General features: G+C 41.0%; 1 protein-coding gene across 5 annotated transcripts in view; it reads left to right on the top strand.

Annotated features, from left to right (window-relative positions):
* The window catches only part of FLNB (filamin B), a 138,172-nt gene that overhangs the window by 75,830 nt on the left and 38,244 nt on the right, over positions 1-24,098 (top strand). For all 5 annotated transcript variants that reach the window (XM_034777876.1, XM_034777875.1, XM_034777873.1 and 2 more), the window contains exons 8-25: positions 1,774-1,936; positions 3,817-4,014; positions 6,211-6,348; positions 7,779-7,905; positions 8,441-8,577; positions 8,988-9,181; positions 9,651-9,764; positions 10,338-10,481; positions 10,851-10,974; positions 11,290-11,450; positions 12,070-12,160; positions 12,467-12,636; positions 16,340-16,457; positions 18,414-18,676; positions 19,347-19,944; positions 20,187-20,360; positions 20,751-20,913; positions 21,385-21,545. In XM_034777876.1, the coding sequence (XP_034633767.1) occupies positions 1,774-1,936; positions 3,817-4,014; positions 6,211-6,348; positions 7,779-7,905; positions 8,441-8,577; positions 8,988-9,181; positions 9,651-9,764; positions 10,338-10,481; positions 10,851-10,974; positions 11,290-11,450; positions 12,070-12,160; positions 12,467-12,636; positions 16,340-16,457; positions 18,414-18,676; positions 19,347-19,944; positions 20,187-20,360; positions 20,751-20,913; positions 21,385-21,545 (3,238 nt within the window). The remainder of the gene's footprint in view (positions 1-1,773; positions 1,937-3,816; positions 4,015-6,210; positions 6,349-7,778; positions 7,906-8,440; positions 8,578-8,987; positions 9,182-9,650; positions 9,765-10,337; positions 10,482-10,850; positions 10,975-11,289; positions 11,451-12,069; positions 12,161-12,466; positions 12,637-16,339; positions 16,458-18,413; positions 18,677-19,346; positions 19,945-20,186; positions 20,361-20,750; positions 20,914-21,384; positions 21,546-24,098) is intronic.

Raw genomic sequence — 24,098 nt, 5'->3', positions numbered from 1 at the left:
GGCTTCATTACAATACATAGCATTCTCCAGTATCCTCTACTTCCCAAGCTCAAGCATTAGAAAAAACTAGCAGCCTTCTAGGGTTGTAGTTCTAAAATGCTGGTCCTGGGCTCCTGGAATCTTTATTTATGCAGATAACTTTTTTTTTGGGGGGGGGGGCAAGTAAATGCAGTAGAGTTGTTAGGCCAGTCATTTGTCCTGTCCCAGTTAGACCCGGTGGGGAAACATTGATGAAGCCAAACCTTTGGATCACTCTGGTCTTCTTCACACCTGCCCCAAGCTTGGAAAACTTCCTTTCAAAACTCCCCTAGCTGTACAGCTGTGTACACTTTAGCCTCCTATATTGTAGATTACTAGCTTAATGGTTCTACCAGGCAAGGTATGAAAGCTGACCCTGCAGAAGGTCTCTGTATTTATCTTTAGTTGCTCCAGCTCTGCAGTCTGCACCCTCAGCTGGCTCTCCTTTTGATCTTCAGCAAGTCCTCATCCTATTTACTATCTGGAGTGCCTGGATTACACAGGTGCCTGCAAGTTCTTCAGAAGGATCTAGACCTGGAAAATCTCTCAGATAGTTCTAAACTTTGTTCCAGACCCTGTAACCCTGCCCTATGTCAAATCTTTTTCTAGTCACCATTCTGACTGGTAACCAACTAGGGCTAGTTCCAAAGCCAATGATAAAAGTTCAGTCTTCAAACGATCATTTTTCTCTGGATATACTGGGAGGGAAGCATGTAGGAGGGGCGGTGAGAAGCAAACATCTGTACCTTAGTTGCCTTGAGTCATGTTGCTATCAACACAGATAGCAGGGGATCACTAGTCTCCTATAACACTTCATTCTAACTAGGAGTATCCATGGCAGAAGAAGTCATGAACTTTGTGTAGCTTAGATTCATCGGGCAGACATGGCACTTTAGGTGTATTTTCCAGGCACACTAGATGAAGTGGCCCTTGGATTTTGTCTTTAGACCTGTATTCAGCTCAGTGGTCCAAGATGTGTACTTAATCCTCATAACTAGCTATTGTCCTTGATGGACAAATGGATTGCTAGCTTGAGTCCATTAATTCTGGTCCAGGGAAGACCAAGATGCATTTCTGTAGTGCAAGAAATAAGCAGAAACTAGGAAAATGGTGGTGCATGCTCACTGCCAAATGGCTTCTCCAAAGGGTGCCACATTCTGGCCTAATGAGTCTAAATGATGGAGCACAAAACTTCACAATGGGCATGCTTTCAGTTTAGCTGACCAAACCTCCTTCCCTCCAAATCTTGGAAATAATGACCTAGTTCACTCTTTATACCCTTCCCTCCCTTTCCCCCTCCCTCTCCCCCTCACCGTCAGTCTTATCTTTTGAGATTGTAAACTCTCAGGACAGAACTGTCTAAAACTGTCTGTACAGAGCCAAATACAATGGAGCCCCATCCTGTCCTTGTGCACTCGCATAATAAACATGATCATTGCAAGTAGCAGTTGAGCCTCCAGCAGTGGAATACTGCTATCTTATGGGGACATTAAGACTTAAACCTAACTGAGGGCCAGTATTTCCCATGTCTTTCTAGGAGTGCAGTAAGCAGCTAGGGTACCTCCAGTTGGCACAGAAAGTGAGGGAGTTAACATTAAAGTTTTCTCACAGGACCTCTTAACCCTTAAGAGTTCAAGCACTTGATCTTGTGATTCAAGTAGTAATTTCTGCCAGGCCCCTAACATAATTGCAAGGTGGCCTCTTAATTCTAATTCTACTACCACAGTGCTAATGTCTGTGTGGGTTTTTTTTAAGGTTACAGTTTTATTTGCTGGACAGCATATTTCCAAGAGTCCATTTGATGTAAATGTTGACAAAGCCCAGGGCGATGCTAGCAAAGTAACAGCAAAAGGACCAGGCTTGGAGGCAACCGGAAACATTGCCAATAAACCTACCTATTTTGAAATTTACACAGCAGGTAAGCATGCTTAAATGGGTGCTACAGATCTCTAGTATAGCAGTTACACAATTATATATCCTACAGTAGCTCTTGCAGCTTGACTTGTTTTCAGGCAGTACTAACCAGTCTTCCCTCCACTACTTGCTAAAATGGGGCTATGCTATATCTGCCTCCTAGAACAACTGAAGATTAACGGTAAATATAAACACTCCAAATGTTTACCATATTCGGTATCTAACTTCAGCAAAAGAATCCATCCAGTTACTATTTAAGTTCAGTCTTAAGTAATGAACGGTCTAATAAAATGACTAGTGAGCTTGTAAGTTACCATTTCTTCATAGACCATTTACTTCACAGCATTTTGTGGCCATAATACTATATTCCACAGGAATGTGTGTGTTTAAGGTATTGCAAATGGTGATGCAGAACTTCACTGTAGAACAAAATGGGGCAATTACTTCAAGTATTTAAACACTTTAACCTAGTGTTTAATATATTAAACTGCTTTCTGCCCGAGGCTCCTAAAAATCTTGGCTGCAGCTGTCTGATCTAGGGGAAGTGCCACGCTACTCTGGCAAAACGTTTAATTGGGAGAGGTAGTAATCTGTTTCATGTAGAGACATGTCTCAAGTAAGTCATGGATGTTGAAAAAGCACCTCGGTTGCTTGTTCAGCAATACAAGATGGTTGAATAACAGGTGTCTTCAGTGGTGGTGAAGGAAAAGGAACAAACTTAGACACCCTTGTCTAGAGTAGGATGTTGGCTTAAAAGCTCTAATTTTATTCTATTCTTTAGAACTAGTTTAGATTAATTTTCCTCTGAGTTATTCCAATTTACCCTTTTGGAATCACTTAAGTCCTGGTTAATGTCCGGGAACTCCTTACTTTGCATTGGCAACTTGCCCTTCTCGAAAGTTTGAGATAATTGGATTATCTTCTGCCGGGGGCTGTGGAGTGCTATTTAAAGTGTGTGTGGCAGGGGGGAGCAGGTGCGGAGCACAGGTTTGTTCTCTACCAACCCCCTGAAAATTCGAGTGGCATTTCAGCTTGTGTACCAGGTTGGAACACCTCACTTGAATTTGGCCCACCTTCCCCTGCATGATCAGGGGGCAGCTGGGCCAAACTTGAATGTTGTAGCAACCCTGCAAGTCAGGACACCATGACCCTCTCTCAGATTTGACCCAGTTGTTCCTCTGTCACAAGTTGATGGCATTGCAACCTAGCACATGGGGTTGTAGCCAACACAAGCTTGGTGTAGCCAAAAAGTGGTTGGGTGGCCGCCCTGCTCCACAGCCTATTGCATGCAAACAGACTGAATTGTGAAAGGGTTATGTGGGGCAGAAAAGCCAAATATAGTTTGTCTAAAGAGCTGCCTATGTAATGCCAAGAGTAATGAATAATCCTCGTTAAACCATTCTGGAGGCAGTGACTGATTCCCTGCAACTGCTGCTCCATCACCTTAGGGAGCTGCCAGCCTTCACTTAGGGCCAGATCCTGTTTGCTAGTTTTTTGCCATAAGACTGTAAACCGGGAGGGGAGGCAAGAAGGTAAAAGTAAACACTGGTAGGATTTAATTATTCTGCTACTCATACTACTTCTGTTCAGAAGGCACCTAAGTCAAATGGGTCTAACTGTTTGAGTAGAGGCTGCTATCAGTATACCAGACCACCTTAGTGTGTCACTTACATCCTTACAGTAGTGTGGCTGGGCCATAACAAAATATTCCAAAGCTGGCTTCCTCATGGGCTGATCCTTTCTCACACAGGCTGCCAATCCAAAACCATGCCTTAATCTTGGATCTTAGCAGAGTCCGACTTGGAAGGGTCTTGCTTCCAGGGAAGTGGACACTTGGAATGTCTAAGTTCAAAGGCTGAGCTAAACTTGTTTTCATGTGGGTAGGTGCTGGTGTGGGTGACGTTAATGTGGAAGTGGAGGATCCTCAAGGAAAGAATATAGTGGAGCTTATGATAGAAGACAAAGGGAGCCAAGTCTACCGTTGCACCTACAAACCTACTCAAGCTGGGCCTCATACTGTCAAAGTGACATTTGCTGGAGAGACTATTCCAAAAAGTCCTTGCATTGTTCCTGTTGGAGAAGGTATGTATTAGGACTTTGGTGCAGCCATCATATTTCTGTAAACATGGACTGCTTTCATCTGTATCGGTGGATTTGATTACAGGATATATAAAATCTCAATCTCTCTCTCTCTCTCTCTCTCCTTACCTTGCGTACGATAGTCTTTTGCTTTTAAACAATTCATTTGCTTTAATATGTGATCTTGCATATCTGCTTAATTCAATATTAGTAATATGGCTCTAGGTGCTAGTCTCTTATCAGTGGGCTTTAACTTGAGCCTGGCCTTTCTTTTGAAGAGGCTGTCTTAAATTCCATTTCAGTGTCTAACTTTTTTTCTCTAGCTCTGACTCAGTCTACTATATTTACTTTCTCAGTTTTTCCTCCTTAACTGAAGCTTGACTTTCTGTTCCATCCTCACCTGCCTCTACGCTCTCAACCTCTGCTCACTTCTCCTGAGCTACCCTCCACTTGTGGAATTTTGGACTTCACTGCTAATGGCTTCCTAGTTGAGCAAGCTATGTCGGTAAGAGGTGCAGGGTGACACTTTCTTCATGGCTTGCTGTCTTTCAACTTCTAGCTTGCAGCTTGTTTATTAACAGCTTTCCCCTTGCTTCTTTGGCAGAACAAAAGGTGCAAGCAGAATACAAAACACTTATCAATTAGGGCAACGAGATTTGTCTTGCAATAAATCAAGTTGGTGAAACTACTTAACCACAAATTAACTGTCTAACTGAATTGCATAAGGGCATGTGGATTTTTCCTGCTTGAACCTGGGTTTGCTGCTGCGTGCTCTCCAGAGCTAGCAGGTAGCATGTGATTAAAGCTTTGATCTTGTTTATACAGCCTGGATTAGGAGTTGGAATTACTAGATGATTGAAACAACTATCTGCAAGCTATTGGTATATGAAAAGCAGAATGAACTGCTTGTCAGACTTTCCACAGATGCTGTACACTACACTTTTACTATAAACACTGCACATGCAGAATATAAAAATGCATGCTGGGACCGAACTGGGAACCTATAATCATGAGTGATCTACTAGGTCTCTAGAATATTACTGGACTGAAGACTACCTGATAGCTGGAATTACATTTGTGTAAGGCCAGTTATTCATAATTGCCCAGTAGCTGATTTTGTAGAAATAGTTTCTACTTACACTTGCCCATGGCTGGGAAAACGCTTTGCTGTGGACAGCTACACTTAGCAAACTCTCCAGTTTAAGAATCTGCCACCCACTCTGCTTCTGTAGCCTATTACTCTGATCTGACTAAAAGTGCACAGAGTGGCATTGTTCAGTCTCTGCATGTGTCAATGCTGACTATATCCTGCATTATTCATATGAACCTGCAGCAAAGCAAGAGTTTCCATTTCATGGCTTCCAAGGGACTGGTTGTCTGGTGAAGCCAGTTCTGATGGCTTTAGATATTACCACCTCTGCTCTACTCCTGAAGGCCTAGCCCAGTAGATCACTAAGGCGCATTCCTACAGTGAAACTTTATACATTGCATGCAGTTTGGCTCAAATGTAAGAATGGCATTTAGAAAAGCAAAGCTTGCTAGGAATGGTGGGATTATTATTTAGTCTTCTCATCCTCCTAATGTTTGGTATTAAAGTTCTACATAGCAATTGGTCTTCAGTGTTTAAATGTCAAAAGCATTTTAGTGTTAGGGCTTGTCTACACTACCTGCCAGATCAGCAGGCAGCGATCAATCCAGCAGGGGGTCGATATCGTGTCTATCGACTGCTGGGCGCTCTCCAGTCAACTCCACTTGTGCTTCTCATTCTGGAGTACTGGAGTCGACGAGAGAGCATCAGCTGTCAATTTACCACAGTGAAGACACCGCGGTAAGTAGATCTAAGTACGTCAACTTCAGCTACGTAAATTGCGTAGCTGAAGTTGCGTGATCTTGGATCGACCCTATGCAGTAGTGTAGACAAGCCCTTAGTCTCTAAGAACAGCTGAGGTAAAAGTATGACTCAGAACATTGGGAAATAACTTAATGCTACAGTCTAAAAGCCTAAAGGCCATATGTAGAATGGCTAGTTTCCATACAGATCCCTTTGAGACTAGTGTCATTCAGATTTTTCACATTCAAAAGCTAAAATATTTTCCCCTGAGTCAACATTCGAAGTAAAAGATAGCTGTAAGCAGTCTTGGCTAGGTTACATCTACTTGAGAATCAAAGGCTGTACTGATGTCTAAAATTCATTTGTAGCATGCAGTCCAAGTGCTTGTCGTGCCAGTGGTAGAGGCCTGCAACCGAAAGGAGTCCGGATCAGAGAAACTGCAGACTTCAAGGTTGACACTAAAGCAGCTGGGAGTGGGGATATCAATGTGTCCATAAAAGGACCAAGTAAGTGTTAATTCTTTGAAGTTGTCTGCTGTACTGTATTGTGGGAAAAGAGGCCTCGGATGTGGACCAATCAAGGAATTGTAGCTTTGAGTGATAGTCACAGTATGGGACTTCAGTATTGTGACAGGGAGAGGAAAAATTAAGATGGCTCTTCACTTTTCCATACGTAAAACAAACATATATTCACAGATGTAGCACTGAAGCCAACCACTCTTCAGTGGCTTCATATCATGACTTGGTGTCACTTTTTTATAGCCTGTCCTACTTCTACTTTCGTGGGCTGGAAAACTTCATTAACTCCAATCCACATCTGTTTTATAGCCAGACACTACACTATTTGCCTTAAGTAATACACAGGATCATCATAGCTACTGAAGAATGTTAGACAAGAATACTTTAATTGTAGCCTTGGTTATTGAGCCTCCAGCAGCAAGACTCCAGGGGTTCAATGCCCAGTGTCCACCATGAATGTCCATTGTCTGTGAAACCACTGGGCTAGATACCAAAACAAGTTTCTGTGTGATTAACTGTGTGTGTGTGTGTGTGTGTGTGTGTAACGTATCAGTTGAACACTTAACGCTAGAGGTTGGAGTCTTTCCAATTTAATCAGTTAAATTCAAAATTGGGCAAGCTTTCATGTCTAATCTCTACAGCTATGAAATTAGAAATGCTGTGATCCTACTCAAAGGAAGTAAGCACTGGTAGAGCATCCTAGAGTTTAAGTTCCTGGGTGTGGTTTAGATTACATAACTGTGAATGAAGGAGTCTTCATCCTGAAACTCATTTGTTTCTCCTATCACCCACTTCTAAACTCCTCTTTCCTTTAACTTCAGATTGTGAAGACTTGGATAAGCAACTAGCCTATTCAACCACACAAGTGCTTGGGAGCAACTGGCTTGTCTTCTCCTGCCCTAATTTGGCAGGGCTGACCAGGGATGCCAGCTCTCTTGTTCTTTAACTGTTCCTAGTTTGAAGTAAACCCTCAGAGTATCCTTAATGTTTAGGGAGATAGTGGTATTCCAGCTCACTGTGGCTTAATATGGTATGGAGAGAAAAGCAACAGACTTATCAGTATATTAAGCCTTTCTTGAAAGACCTTTATCTTGCAGAAAACTAAAAGTAGGCATTCCTTAAATATTTGTAGTCAAGGTCTGACAAATGTTAGTCAGCAGAGATCCATGTCCTCTTAAAACAAAGAACCTTAGGACAAAACATAAGTGAACCTGTTAGAGAATGTTTGAAGTCAACAGACCTCATTTATGCCATCTCTGCCTTAGAGGGCAACTAGAACAATCTGTTTCCTAACCACTTTCTGGTGGAAAACTTTATTCTCAAGAAGCTAAGTAAATACTAGAAAAAGTGAACTTGCCTGAATAACTTAAGATGTTGGCTGGAACCTGTTGAGTAATGCTGACCTGATCTTCCAACAGAGGGCTTGGATGAGCTTGTGAAACAAAAGGACACTGTGGATGGCGTATACGCATTTGAATACTACCCAGTTAGCCCAGGAAAATACATTGTCACTATTTCATGGGGCGGACACAATATCCCCAAGAGGTGAGTTGTCATTCAGTAGATCATGTGGGTAGGAACCAATGCTAACAGAAATCCACTGGTCCAAACTTGCGTTCTAAGCAGCTCTGGCAAGAATTGTTTTAGTTGCAATAACCTGTATCTTCATTTCTGCTCCAGGGCCAGCATAGCTTGCCTTGGAAGGTTGGTAAAAGGAGGCTTGCATAGGTCTCTTTCCAGGTTCTCCAGTCTGGCTCTTGTGATCCACAACTTGTATTAAACTGTATAGGCCATGGGGGAGACTCTCATTGAGCTTTTAGTAGGGTCCATGGAACGTCAGTGTGGAGGACTCCAGCAGACACTAAGTCTAGTCATTTGACTCCTTTGTTTCAGTGGCATGACGCATCTAGAACACTGATTTGTCATCTGGAGCCAATCTGAAAGATGGCTCCATAGGCTGGTGGGCTGGGCTCTTTGCCACACATTGTATAATGTAGTGTCATTAATAGTGACAGAAATGAGTGGGTGCTATTTCTGCCACTCCTAATCCTGAATTTTGACCTCTTTCCCCATTCAATAGCCCCTTTGAAGTTCAAGTAGGACCTGAAGCAGGTCCTCAGAAAGTGAGAGCTTGGGGACCAGGACTTCATGAAGGGATTGCTGGTAAATCTGCTGACTTCGTTGTAGAATCCATTGGCACAGAAGTTGGCTCTCTTGGTAAGTCAGTAATGTCCTGGCTAGGATTTTCAGGAGCTTTAATGTTGAACTGCTTGATGGCAATAGTCTTTCTGACAATTATGGTGATCCCATGACACTCACCCAGTCACTAACTAAACATTAAGCTTACATAAATCTGACTACACTTGCACAGGAAATGATTTTCTAGTTTTCTAGAATGTGGGATACATTGGGAAAGAGCCATATATTGCATCTGAGAGGGAAACACTATTGAGTACCTCTGGGGGTTAGTGGGTTGGCCTTAATCTAAAAAAGATAGCACCTACGCCGTATCTAGGAAAGGTATGATAGAGCAGTGAACAAGGAAAATGTCTGGCAATGGGAAGGCAGGCTTGAGCAAGCCTTTAAAGCCCACTTCTCTGGGAGATGAGATGTTTGTTTCCTTTTAGGCTTTGCCATTGAAGGCCCATCTCAAGCAAAAATAGAATGTGATGATCAGAATGATGGCTCGTGTGATGTGAAGTATTGGCCCAAAGAACCTGGTGAATATGCTGTTCACATTATGTGTGATGATGAAGACATAAAAGACAGTCCATACATGGCTTTCATCCGACCAGCTTCTGGAGACTTCAACCCAGATAAGGCAAGATACAGAAGAATTAAGCTATCAATAGCCTTTGATATGGCTGTTAAGTTTTAAAAGCTACTTGTAGCACTCTTACTAATTTGTATCTTTCAATTTCACTATGTTCTACAATCTGTGGCCATGGATTGGTTGGTGACCACAATGATGGGTCTTTTCTTAAATGCTCTAAATGAGGCTATTGCTTGGCCCCTACTAGATTGAGCACAAGAGCTGTTACTATAGTCACATTCTTGTATCCTTTCAGTTAACATGGCAGGGTACTTCTCAGCGGCCAAAATTCTAAACTCAAGCCTCTTTAGACTTGGCCTTGGTGAATTTGTCTTTAACACACAATAGCCTCAATCCACAAACAAAGGCCTGTGCTAGGGTTTCGCGTCCCCTTTTAGAAATACTAGCTCTTAGCCATGAGCTCTGCTTTCTTTTGCTGTAGAATCAGTGTAAAACTTGTGCACTTTTTGTGTGTTAGGTAAAGGCTTATGGTCCAGGATTGGAGAGAACTGGCTGCATTGTAAACAACCCTGCTGATTTTACAGTTGAGACCAAGGAAGCTGGGAATGCACCTTTGAAGATATATGCACAGGTAAAAACCCACATTAACTATCTGGAACTCCTATCAATAGTCATGTCTCTTCTTTGAAACGGACCGAACACATTCTGGCTAATTTGTTAGCCACTCCTTTAAGTATAATCATGTAGATTCTGAGAGTCTTGTTCTAAGTCTGTCTGCAGCTGTGTGACTTGATCTGCATCTTGGTCCTTAATTGCATTTCTGCATAGTAAACGTTTTAATCTAAAAGCTGTTTGGGATTATACAAGCCTAACTTCAGTACAGATTTAAAGCCCTTTTATTAAGGCCTGTGACTAGTCGTGCACCTATTGAGACTTCTTGAAGTGGTCTCCCATAAATTGTCCTATTGTCAGTCTACTAGACTTCTACAGTTTGGTATGTGCAGGCAAGGAGAGATGAGCAGTTTAAATGTGTGGTAAGATTATTAATGTTAAAACTTCTCAATTCCAGGTAGCTCTGCTGTTGCTGCTCTTGAGATCACATAACTTTTTGATAGCACCACATCTTAAAACTACTTGTACCTTCTCTCTGCACACAGTTGTATTTAGTCAGTCGTCTAATTCTCAGTTAAATACTTGCTTTCAGGATGCAGAAGGAAGCCCTATTGATATCCATGTGAAGAGCAATCCTGATGGAATCTGTGCTTGTTCTTATATGCCAGTTAAACCAATTAAACATACTATTGCTGTTGTCTGGGGAGGAGTTAATGTACCCAATAGTCCATATAGGGTAAGTACAAACACCCTACAAAATTACTTTGCGGGGACTGGTGGTACATGTTCTAAAACAAGCAAGCCTTAAGCTAGTTGTCCTTGCCAATGCTAGTGAGTACAAGTCAATAGCTACTCATGAGTAAACTCTTGTTGCATCAGTCTAGCTGAAAGTTGTCTGTTCCGTTCTGTAGGCTAGCATGTCAAAGGGCTCTGATACCAGTGAGCACAGCATAAACATAGGGAAGTCAGGAACTTTATTTTCTATTCTTTAGTAACTAAGCAAGAACAATAGCTAAGAAGTCAGGGCTTTTTGTCAGGTGCTACACTTAATAAATCCATGTGACCCAAGTATGGGATAACTCTGAATGCTTGTGAACCCATCTAGGTTCTCATAGGACAAGGCAGTCATCCTCAGAAAGTGAAAGTAGTTGGACCTGGGGTGGAGCGAGCTGGTCTGAAAGCTAATGAGCCTACTCACTTCACAGTTGACTGCACAGAAGCAGGAGAAGGTAAAAGCAGACGGTAGATAATGTATTGCTGTCTTGTATCAAAACTAAATCTATAAACATTTCCTGTTTGAACAGGAATCTGATCTCCGTTCATAAACTCTTGATTCAAGCCTTTTGCTTCATAAGGGAAATCTGAAGCTAAAGTCCTGTTACTCAGATTACATGGAGTGATTCATACAAGTACTTGACAAACTATCCTATCTATCCAAGGACTTAAAATCAAGATGTGACTTGTTTAGTTGCTCAGTACTAGAGCTACTTGGTACTAAACAAATTCCTGACTGTCTTGTGGCACACTGCTCTGTTTCCTCCTAGGTGATGTCAGTGTTGGCATTAAATGTGATGCTCATGTTATAAGTGAGGAAGAGGAAGACATAGCTTTTGACATCATACACAATGCTAATGATACATTTACAGTGAAATATGCACCACCTGCTGCTGGGCGTTACACTATCAAAGTGCTTTTTGCAGGAGAGGTTTGTATCTTTTATTTGACTAGAAATATTAGCTATGCAGAAGACTTCGAATCCTAATATAAATTACTCTTCAATGTGCATTACTCAAAAGGGGACATAAGTTTTTTTAAAAGTTTGGGCCAAACGCCAAGAAAGATGTTTCCATAATCTTAATTTCTTCAGTCTCCCTCTCCATTGTAACACCAAAAGTGTCTGTGTGGCAAATGCTATGCTGGTACTTGAGAACGCAAAGGCTAGTTGGCTTCCCTTTGTCCAAGCAGCAAAATATAAAGTTGCCAAAACTGAAATGTTCTAAAACAGTAATCAGGGTGGGACTTTAATGTGACTATGCCTTTTTAGTCGTTGCAGTGGAATTCAGAGGGAAGGCAAAAATACATACAGAAGATTGCTAGCTGTTTCTGAGCAAAGCTGAAGTAATCATATGGGCTGCATTTGGAATAAATGTATTTGGCAGGCTAAAACTTTCAGGAAAGCTGTGACTGTATTATCTGAGACAGTGCCTTATTTCAAACTTAAACAGTAGTCCTTTCACTGGAAGGCAATGCTTTACCTGCAGAGCTTGAGCTAGCTTGCAACTGGTTGTAACTGTCCTATTAAAGTATCGTGTTTTATATTGAAGGAAATTCCTGCCAGCCCTTTCAGAGTTAAAGTGGACCCATCACATGATGCCACCAAGGTGAAAGCTGAAGGACCTGGACTAAGCAAAACTGGTGAGATTCCTTATGTTTATGCCAAGTAATCTATTGACATGAGCATGGGGTAGTTTGCCTACATCAGGAGTTTATGCTAACAACCATGTCACAACTTTCCCACTAGGGATTTGGAATGGGATTACTCTATGCCAAACGTCAAATTTGCGGGCATCAAGATCAAAAGTAGTCTCTCTGTATTCTCTATGAACTTACTTGGTCAAGTTGAAATTGCTCAACTTTCATATGGGCTATGAACTTAAAACATACTGCCTAGATAGCACAAGAAACACAACCATATTCTAACTTTCAAAGTTACTTTTTAAGGTGTGGAAAATGGCAAACCAACACACTTCACTGTATTCACTAAGGGTGCTGGGAAAGCACCACTGGATGTGCAGTTCAGTGGACCTGTGCCAGGAGATGCTGTGAAAGACTTGGATATTATTGACAACTATGACTATTCCCATACTGTTAAATACACTCCAGTACAGCAGGTAGGTCTGATTCTTCTGAAGAAATTGGTGTTTTCCTCCTTGAAATCACAACTCACAGCAAAAATAAAACTGAAAATATATGTATTGCAAGTGAATTAACCTGAAGTCTTGTCTTTAACTGAACTTTTCCAATCAAAGGAAAAACTCTGGCACTGGAATGCTTAATATTCCCAAGAGCTCCCAAAAATTCCACAGTAAGGGGTCATGAGTGTCTATAGAGTCTAACTGTACTGAGGAGGAAACAATCACTAGTATAAATAAAGCCATAGGCTACATGTTTGGAATGGCCTGTCCCGAGAGCAACTTAAACAATGATGCATAAAAAATCTGACTGGAAGATGAGTATTGATTTTTGGTGGTGGCATGAGAACTAGTCAATGAAACAGTAACAAACTGAATCATCCTCCTGTACCAACAGTGTAACTTTGTCAGTCTATCAACTGACAAAGGTAGGCGGAAGGCCCCTCAAAAGGGGGGGGTACCCCACAGTGCCTAAACAGAGGCCCTACCCATGCAGTGACACCCCCAACCTTGTTCCAGCACCCCTCACTGGGTAATAATCTGAAACTAGCAACAGTTAGTTTACTAGCTAATCTGAATTGACCTGGTCCAGATGTTTAGGACTTCCCAGATTTTTGCAAGCTGTAGTTTTCTATGGCTGGGTTGCAGGTAGTGAAACTGAATTGTTCTCCATCAAATAAGAGTTCTAGTATTAACAGCGATGGAGACCTAGCTAGAGCCCTGCTACAAAATTGGTATCCACAAACATGATCTGCAGATTTGCAGTGCTCAAACAATAGCGCACAACTCCATTTCATGGTGAAATGCATTTCCAGAGTAACTCTTCAGTTAGCTTGTTTGCATTTAGGACTCAACACACCATTTATGCAGGATATAGAACAGTATTTTCAGTTGAGATCAGTTTTGCACAATGGCTTAGGTGTTACTTAACATTTGCCTCTAGGAGGAAGGAACCCAGATAGGGAACTTTCATGTTGACAGTGGATGCAGCTTTCCTAGTTTACAACAATAAAGAGCTGGAAATGGTTACTTACAGAGAGCATATTTTCCCTTTTTGTCTGTAGCTTTGTGTGTACTTCTAAATGTGCATTATACCCCAGATTTCTACGACTATATTGTGGCAAAGTAATGAAACTACTGCAGCTCTTAAGATGACTTGGGTACCAAGTTGCCTAGACTATATAGAGTAACCGGACAAAAACAGTAATGGAAGAAGTAAAAGCAAGTAGTTTGTGTCTCTTTTTTTAAGATGACTTCCCAGTAAGCTTGCTTATATTGTCATATTCAAGAATGACTAATCTCGTTGTTTTTAAGGAATTTAGTACTATCAAACTGAAATTGTCTGACAGACTTCAGTTCTCACTTCCTAATAAGATCTGACTTGTCTGATTTTGATCTACCATAAAATTGGTGTGCACTTGGGACACGGCAAGTTCATGACCAAAGAACATCATAGCTTCAACTAATACATTTGGAGTATTACTGATATCAGAGCTTGGCTGCTTCATATATCAATGAGACTGGATTTTAGTTCTGGATCATCTGTTTCCTGGAGTGTGTATTAAGCAGTAAGGAACACCTCTCTGATGTGTACATCCTCTTTCTAGCACTGTTAAAAACATGCCTCTAAGGTTCCTAATCTGGCTTTGCTGTTGCATGTAAAAGTGGCAGCAAAACCAACTGAAGATTGCTGCCTCAAAATAGCAAACACTGATTCTTGGCTTCTCTGAAAGACTGGATAACACCACATCTCAATTAAGAAAGCAGTCTGCCAGACTTGGTACACCCGATGCAAGGGGGGTTTCCTCAGAATCGCTGCTACTGCCAAACCCATAACCTTCCTGGCAGCAAGTGTTGTCATTAGGGTGGAGAAATTATTTACCCAATAAATGGGTTTTGGATTTTAGTAACTATAAGCAGACCTGGCCAGTGTTCAAAGCTTTCCCAGGCATGTATAATAGGGTGGTTGCTAATGCTAGTGGGATGCCTAAACACTGTTTATAGGCTATCAATATACCTTGCCCTGAAGGCTTCCAGCTAGATAAAGGAAGCTGAATAATTCAGTATGGGTAAAGGAGATGGCACTGAGCCAGCTTTGTCAGACATTTAAAAAAAAAAAAAAAAAGCGGGTGGCGTAACTCTTAAGAAATAATACCCTGTTTGACCAGTGCAGCATATGTTAGCCTGTAAAAAACAGGCTAGTAGCAAAGATTAGGAGGGAATGAAAAGACAGTCTAAAAGCTTCCGCAGGAGAAAAGTAAGCAAACATTGCAGGAGAAATTGTGACAAAGCTGTAAATATAGCAGTGATTAATGCCACTTATCAAACATTTTCCCAGCCCTGTAAAAATTCAACTTCATTCTCAAACCTATTCAAAGGATTAAACCAACTGTATTCTCTCCCCAACTGAACCTCTAGTATTTAGCATCTTTAATTATGACTTGGGGAAAAGTATCCAATCCCATGCTATCCTTTTACTGCTTCTGAGGTTTCTAGAAGCTCTGTAGAGAAGAAACAAGAGAGGCTGGCAATATTAATCTTGTACCCATTCTTCAGCATAGAGCTGCATGGTAGCTTCTTGGCAATAAACATTCAGCTCATGGCACCCAAGTAAGCTGCTGTACAAAAGCCAGAGAAAATTATAGGTGTACAGACAGTGGGATCATGAGGTTTCAAGCTGCATCTGGGAGAATGACTTGGGGGTGGGGGCAGCTGTGAAGTAACAGGACCTGCTCAACAGGAGTGGAAACTGCCAACCTGGCGGAAAAGGGAAAACATTGTGGCTATTGGGCACTGATTTTTATTTTTTTAAGCAGTGTCCATATTATTTTGGTCTATGTGCAGTAGCTTGTCTCCATGCAGAGCTCATTGGAGTGTGGACTATATAAAATCTTCATAGGGATGATGGGCTTACTAGGCAGTAAAATTCCTAAGGGACAGCATCAACAGAAAAATCTTGATAGAATACTGTTAACCAGCTATAGATAAGGTTGAGTAATTTTCAACTGAATAACATACAAACAGCCTTCCTGATTTCACCCAGTGCTGCTATAGCTGTTTGTTGGCTTATGTGAAACATTCATGGATATTTCACTTGGGAGCTGAGCCAGCCAAGAATGAAAAGTAAGCAAACAGTCTATATTTCAGCTATACTCACTGTGGTAGGAGAGCATAAAAGGAGCACACATCTTGGGCTGAATCTGGCCATGACTATGGCATTCCAGCCAAAGCACACAGGAGCATTAATCTGTTTCTGATTTATACATCTTAACTTTGGTATTTCAAATGCTATTAAAAAATATAACCCCTTTGTGGGCCTGGACTTGGCATGCTGTCTATATGGTGGAATAGGATACCTAGTTGCAAGTTGGGTCATTCATTCAGCTGTCATGCCTGAGCTCTGGGAGGGTGGGAATCAACCTAGGGCCTGAATTTCTTCCAGGCAATCAAAATAGTACTCTAATGTTGGCAGGAGAGCAAGCTTTCTCTCTGTCAAATGAAAAGGGTTCAATGCTCAAAAGGCTGGAATGGGAAGTTGGGGCAGGGAGCTCACACGACACTTGGAGCCTGGTCACTGTCTGCCATTACTCCTTGAGTCGTAAAGTACTATATAGTGTCTAACTAGTAAAGCACAAGCCTGAAATGGCTGACAACCTAACCTACAATATTAACCTTTTGGCAGGGTCCCATGAAAGTTTCTGTAACCTATGGTGGTGATCCTGTTCCCAAAAGCCCTTTCACTGTGGGGGTTGCTGCTCCCCTGGATCTCAGCAAAATTAAAGTCAATGGACTTGAAAACAGTAAGTACACTTGCAAATGAGTTATGCAGTGCAGAGTCTAGTTTAGTGTGGACATTTTTTTTTTTAAAGATCTTATCACTGAGTAACTTGGCTAGAATGTTGGTGAGTGAAAACAAATACAAAAACTCGTTCTGCTGATTTTTACAGTCCCTTGGTATTCTAGCCCAAACAGTAATTTTGTAACACCACCAGTTCAATATAAGCTGCTACTCTTGGAAGTTTATTTCAATTTGATAATTCTTTTAAGGCTGTGCAGCCATCTCAATGTCTAGTACTACTACCAACAGGATTATGGTGTCTGTCTAGCTTGTAAAGTATACTGAAAGATAACAAACTTTAAAATGAGGTGTTTTTTTCCCCCTTAAATTAAAATCTTATTCCTGGTCATAGGAACAGGCAGTTTAAATTCTCTGCTCCAGTTAGATTATAGTTGGTTCTGAATCCTTAGATATAAACTTCAAGTTTTTGTGATCTTGTAAATATTGTGGGGTCTCTACCTTTAAAGGTTTGGTAACATTTTATTGCTAGGAGATAACATGTCATAGAAGCTGCACTGAAAGAATCGTTTTAAGACTAAATTGCACCGCGAATACCTGGAAATGGATATGACTCTGCCACTTCAGTCTCCAATATTTGTCAGTGGATGCTAATCCAGTGAGAATAAGACCCAGTTAATTATTGAATCAATGTGCCCAGCTTTAAACCTGAGCTGGGTGCCCAACAGGCTTCCAAAAGCAAGGATTAACTAGGTTTTTGTCCTCTAAACCTCTATGTTCTACTTTAAATCCCAGGGATTAGTCTTCTATATAGTTATGGCAATGCAAGCTTCCCTCTACAGTCTGTTTACAATCTTGTTCTTGTGGGAGCACAATAGAAAAATTGCTGGCTTTTTATGCTCCTTCAGACCTTTGAGACTGCGCTCTGATAGAGCTGTGGACACTTTATTGGCTGACTTCTAGAAACTGTGTTAAGCCAATGACTGGGCAGTGCCTGACTGAAATGAAATAACTGGGGGCCAGACTCTTTCTATAGGCTAGTGGGCAATTCAAGGAGCAGGTAAGCACTTAGGTGTTCAATGGGATTGACGTGCTTAGCTCCCACTTACTTCAATGGGAGTTGGACTCTTAACTGCATTAAATACCTTTAAAACTCTGGCTCTGGAGTTAAAAACAAATTGCTAGAATAACCTGAACAGTCATGTCCAGCACATGACTGTTCTATGGAACACTCAGTTTAAAGTTGTAACTATACCATGTTGCAGAAATACTGCTGTGATGTGGGTGGGTCTAGAAAACCCTTCATGTTAAAAGATCTAGATCTCAGACACTTTATTAGCTCCAAATGCCTTACTTTGACACATATACCATAAACTAGCTCTCAAAGGATCTCTTCTCTATGAAGTGCCTGCTGGACACTGGCTTCTAGCAAAAGTGAAGGATGGTGGCACTTCTCCATCCCACTGCTTCTGAGCTGCTGGTTCTTCACAAGGCTCAGCTGCAGTAACCTATTGAATGAGTACTGTTCTGCAAGCCTCCATTTACTAACAGAAAAACTTGAGCAAATATGCAAAAAGTATTGAAAGGGCTTAAATTGCACATTACCTTCTGCTACCTGTAAATTGGCAGGGAGGCAGGAAACAGAAGGCTGCTACATAGTGGTAAACTCCTGAATGAGCATTGTCTTTCAGATGGGTTGAGAGGCTGTGTAAACAAGTCTAAAAGCGATCTTGCTTGCCATTGACCCTTTGCAGTTTCCAATTAACTCATTGTCTAGCTGAAGAAGCTTGTCATGACTAGCAGAAGCAGAAAGAAATGTTCTTATCAGTTGATAAAAATCCTTGTAAAACATTGAGCAACTGCTCAGTGGATGAGGCATTTCTGAATGTCAAACTATAGGATTTAAGAAATCTAACCAGACCATTAATCCTGAAATACTAATACGGGCCTTCTCTTTAAGGAGTGGAAGTAGGGAAGGATCAGGAATTCATAATTGACACACAAGGAGCTGGTGGACAGGGTAAACTGGATGTTAGTATTTCCAGCCCTACAAGGAAAGCTGTGCCATGTGTGGTGGAGCCAGCTCTTGGCAAAGAGTGCAGCACTGCAAAGTATATCCCAAGAGAAGAAGGACTCTATGTGGTTGATGTAAGTTACGATGGCAATCCAATTCCAGGAAGTCCTTATACTGTGGAAGCCACTCTCCCTCCAGATCCTACCAAGGTAAATGAATAGGAAATGCTTCAGCTGTTGACATACAAGAAATATTTGCAGTCACAAACTGAATCATGCTCGATCACATAAGAGCATAAACTTTCACATTTTGTTTGACCTGTCATGATTATGGAGCAAGTACATTAAGTAGCTCTTAAATTGTTTGCTTCACAAAATCATAACTAATTACTTGAGCTTTTCAAAGTTACTGTTTGAAAAATAAATCTGAAAACAAACTCTAGGTATTTTAAGCAATATGAAACTAAGTGAGACTCCCTATTAATCTAATGAGACTCATTTGGTTTCACCCTCAAAGAATGTGTGCTGTAATACAGTTGGCTAATAACTCAGTATAAACATCGCTTAATGTTGCTACCTTTTTGTTTAATAGGTGTACAAAGACAGCCAAGCTTAAGTCTGTAAGCATGGAAACTTCAGCAAACTTCATATTGTTTCTAATGTAACTTGACATTAAGATTTTCTTCCATGAAATGAAAGAAGCCTATTCCTTGCTGTAATGTGTCTACGTAATTTGAGAGTTTAGCAGACTTTAACAAGACTTACCAACTGAATTAGTCTGAAGTTCTTTATGAAATTGCTCTATTTTATTTTGCCAAGCAACTGCCAGATGCAATTACATTTACACAAATTCTCATCTAACTGAATATTTTTATCCTAGGTAAAAGCCCATGGTCCAGGCCTTCAAGGAGGTCTTGTTGGAAGACCAGCAGAATTTACAATAGATACCAAAGGAGCAGGAACTGGAGGCTTAGGTTTGACAGTAGAGGGCCCATGTGAAGCTAAAATTGAATGCTCTGACAATGGTGATGGGACGTGCTCAGTTTCTTACCTGCCTACTAAACCTGGAGAGTACTTTGTAAATATTCTGTTTGAAGAGGTTCACATTCCTGGTTCTCCATTTAAAGCAGATATTGAAATGCCATTTGATGTATCTAAAGTGATTGCCACTGGCCCAGGTCTTGAACATGGTAAAGTGGGTGAAGCAGGATTGCTCAATGTTGACTGTTCAGAAGCTGGACCAGGGGATCTAGATGTAGAAGCTGTATCAGATTCTGGCTCTAAAGCTGAAGTCAAAGTTCACAATAACAAAGATGGAACTTATGCAGTTACATATATGCCACTCTCTGCTGGAATGTATACACTTGTGTTGAAATATGGAGGAGAGCAAGTGCCAAAATTTCCTGCCCGTGTCAAAGTAGATCCAGCTGTGGACACAAGCAAAATTAAAGTGTTTGGACCAGGAATAGAAGGGAAAGGTAAGACTTAAGCATATAAGTTCTCTACCTGTTTGTGCCCAGAATATTTTAAGGAGTGGAAAGGCTATAGTGGATACATCTAGGTACAGGATTGCAACTAGTGATTTTTTGCAAGAGAATATACTTCTACACCTTTATCAGTCATTCATAGACATTTATGGCAACTAAGAATAATCAAGGATTTTTCATAGACTAAATTAAGTTCATTTAAATAGAATGGCTTCTCAAATTGTGTTCTGCAGATGTCTTCCGTGAAGCTACAACAGATTTCACTGTAAATGCCCAGCCCCTAACAAAGACTGGAGGAGACCATATCCAAGCACAAATCACAAATCCCTCAGGAGCTTCCACAGACTGCCTCATCAAAGACAATGCTGATGGAACATATGCAGTAGAGTTTACACCATTTGAAAAAGGTAACCTGTTGTCTGACTACCCTATGTGGGAAGAGGAAGACAAACTAAGAATACCCTGTTAATGGGCTTGTCAATAGTAATGCAGTACTTAAACATTGGCATCCAGGTACAAGATAGTCTTTGACTAAAGAGCAATTTCTGCAGGAGATAAATAGTATAGGATTTATATGTACTATACATTCATCACTTTTTTTTTAGTATAGCTTCAGCAGAACATGCTATTTTAAAGAACCTAGAATTAAAGTATAATTTGTAGAGACCCTGCTAAACACCATTTTTGAGTAGATGAGGAGCACTGCCTGTTGCAGGCAGTGTCCAGTATCTTGAATGAATAACCATCGCCTTCAAGGAGTCATTTATGTAACCTAGTGATGGCTTTTCACTTAACAGGTCCACACACAGTTGAAGTGACTTATGATGATGTACCTGTTCCAAACAGTCCTTTTAAAGTGGATGTTACTGAAGGCTGCCATCCATCACGTGTAAAAGCCCAAGGAGCTGGACTCAAAGAAGCATTCACTAATAAACCAAATGAATTTACTGTTGTCACAAGGTAACTAAGCCACACAATTAGTGGAAGACATGGTAGCAAGTAATTCAGGACAACTTGACATAAGACACTAAATCCAATAATACTACAAGGGTTGAACTTCAGTAGTCTAATCTGTCTTGAGTCACAGGTCGTTACTTCCATCGAATTCAGTGCGCCTTTGGTAATGCTCCTCCAGAAGTAGCTATCACAAACCTGTTTTGGTGGTCTTGTATCAAATAACTTTTTTAGTTGCACAAGTGAACACCCAATCCATACCTGGCATCTCAAAGCACTTTCACAAACTATTCCTGAACTGTTTGATTCACAACTGAAATGTAGCCATCTCTGGGATAAAATGCAGCAAAGCTACACTGTCCATGCTAGCATTACTACACAAACTCTAAAATGCAAGTGGGAGATCAGATTATTGTAAATATGCAACAAACAATATGAAAGGATACTAATGTGCTGCACGCTTTTTTTTTTTTTTTGAGGGGCAGGAATTGGTGGACTTGGAATAACTGTTGAAGGACCTTCTGAATCAAAGATAAGCTGTAAAGATAACAAAGATGGCAGCTGCAGTGCTGAATATATCCCTTATACTCCAGGAGATTATGATGTCAACATCACATATGGGGGAGAACACATACCTGGTAAGAATTCTTCCATTAGAAGATGCCCTAAAACTAAAAATGGATTGTAAATCCATTCTATCCAAGTAGCATGTCTTCAGATATTAATCTTGTGTATTGTAGCTAAAGAATGGCTGAGGTGACACTAAGAATGCAATCATCCTTGTTTAAAAATTTGCATAGAACTTCCTCAGAAAGAGCTGACAATCTTGCAGTGCCCTACTTGTAGACACTCTGATGCTGCTTGAGCTAATATTTGGGAGCATTGGGCAGGCTTTTGAAATGAGGTGGTTTTTTTTTTTTTTTGGTTTTTTTTAGAAATAAACTCAGTTTAAACGTCAACTTGCAAAAACATCTGCAAAATAACTGAAGCCAGACAACTATTAGCCTTAGCTGCTATTGGACCGTAGTAGGGAGCAATGGATAGGTGTCCAATACAAACAGAAATAAAATGTAAAGCCCTTTCTGTACTCACTCTGGGTACTTCAGAGAATATGAAAGAATGGTTTTCAGTCTTTCCTGACTCTAAAATAATAGACACAGCAATCCATCTTGGTGCAGTCTGTTCTTGCATCATGAGGTGATTGGCAGCTTATCTAAACCTAGTCCAATAGAATATTGTGACATGACCTAAACCAAGCACACTAGTGTGGGAACTTGCTTTCTAGAAGTGCAGTCTGCCAATTTAGGAAACACATTTTGAAACCAATTACGCAATGACATTTGACAGAGCCAGACTAAGACCGCCCTTCCAGGGTGTGAATGTTAAGACCATGGCTTGCTGTAAAATGATGCGATGATGATGCAGTCTTCTGGGATTATATCATGCACTGCAAACTTTTGTCACTGAAAAAGCATTTTAGTGCTACCATTTCCATGAATAGGTGCCAGCTTATCTCAAAGGTGCACTGGATCTCCAGCTTGTACATTGTAGTAACACATGAACAGAGTTCCAAGTGTTTGGCAGCAACTACCTTACATTTTTAGCGAAGATGGTTTTGCATTGTACCAAGGATTAAATGGCTGTTTGTTTCTGCTGAAATAGTTCTGAGCACTTAGTCTTGACTCCTGTGTGTAGAACAATGTGCATTTTCTAGGACTTCATGGAACTGACTCTACCCCTGCCAATCCCATTTCTCAATGTACTGTAAGTTGGTAAAGCGCCAAGGAACTGGATGCTTGCATGCGCTTTCATTTGGGCTTCTGGCTTGTCCTCTGCCTGTACTCTGTTCCTTCCTCAATGTGACAAGCAAATGGTTCACAGCTAAACATCCAGCTTATAGGAGCAGGGTGCCGGCAGGTCACTTCCAACAGTGAAACTTGTGTTTTTTAGCTAGCATTCTGGGTCCAGCCAGTTATGGCATGTAGCCCAGATATTTCCAGTTGCTGTCTGCAGGCCCTTCAAATGTTTCTTTGGTTCTTTATTCACCCCCCCACCCCTTTTTTTTAAAGCAGCAAGACTTTATTTCCTGCAGTTAAATCTACATAGTATAGCCCCCCCCCCCCCTCTTGATTTACTACCTAATACAGCTCTGCTTTTGGATCACTCACTACTTCTGCACAGCTTGATAGCATTTTGCTAACACATGGTCAAACTTGTGAAAACACAACATGGAAATTCAAAGGCAATACTGACATGTAATTTAACTTGTTCTGTCTGGATACTGCACAGCAGGCCTAGAAGGGTAATAGCCTACAAAATTGGATCTGTGTGAAGCCCTTAATTTATGAGCAAATAAACAATTAAGCTGTCACTTTCAGCCGCCATAAATGAGCAGGATACTAGCAGGGTAAAATGAATGGTGATACAACTAATTTTCTTGCCACAGACTGAAAGCTAGGTAAGTGACTAGAACTATCCACCTAGTAGCAGAGTCTCGGATATGCACAACAATTAGACTTGATAGCTAATGGCTCTCTCAGAAGTACAAAAAACTGAGTGAGCATAGAGACCAACTTCACTAGGCTTTTAAAAGTGCCCCTCCCCTTCAAGATTGAGGAATAGTAAGGTAACACAGGGAAGCCTGTACTGTACCTGTGGTGAAAAAAGCTTTGTTTTCAGCATTGAGGAACACATGAAATAATGAAGGCTAAAACTTTCCTGTGGTGGTAACCAAACACTTCAGACTAGAAGCTTTAGTGACTTCAAGTGCTTATTTATCCCTGTCCATAACACAATATACTTTTGGACAGGTTGCCATCTGGATGGAGGTGGGAGCCACTAAACCATGTTGAACGCTGCAAAAGCACAAGTCTGATGTCCTAAATCTTAAACTAGGCTATCCACTGCTGTAGATGGCAATGTTGGCAGACTCTCTGCCTCTGTGGTGGGGAGTAGATAACTTTGCTTCAAAAACTTTCTTCTTGATACAGATTTTGAAAGAAACCAAGGTACAAAAGTGAACTGGTTTCCACTGATAGCAACATTTTGCTAAGTTAGTCCCCCTTAAAAATATTAGCCTTGTAATTCTCTTTTGAGATGTTAAGTGTCCTTAGCAGCTATAAGCGAAGTTTCTCAAGTGGAAACTGTAGCCGATGGCCTTGGAAACAACCTCTCAATTATAGAGCCTTGAA

Source organism: Trachemys scripta, chromosome 7 (genome assembly GCF_013100865.1).
Source record: "Trachemys scripta elegans isolate TJP31775 chromosome 7, CAS_Tse_1.0, whole genome shotgun sequence".
Taxonomy (NCBI): Eukaryota; Metazoa; Chordata; order Testudines; family Emydidae; genus Trachemys; species Trachemys scripta.
This window is presented reverse-complemented; position numbering and strand designations above follow the sequence as displayed.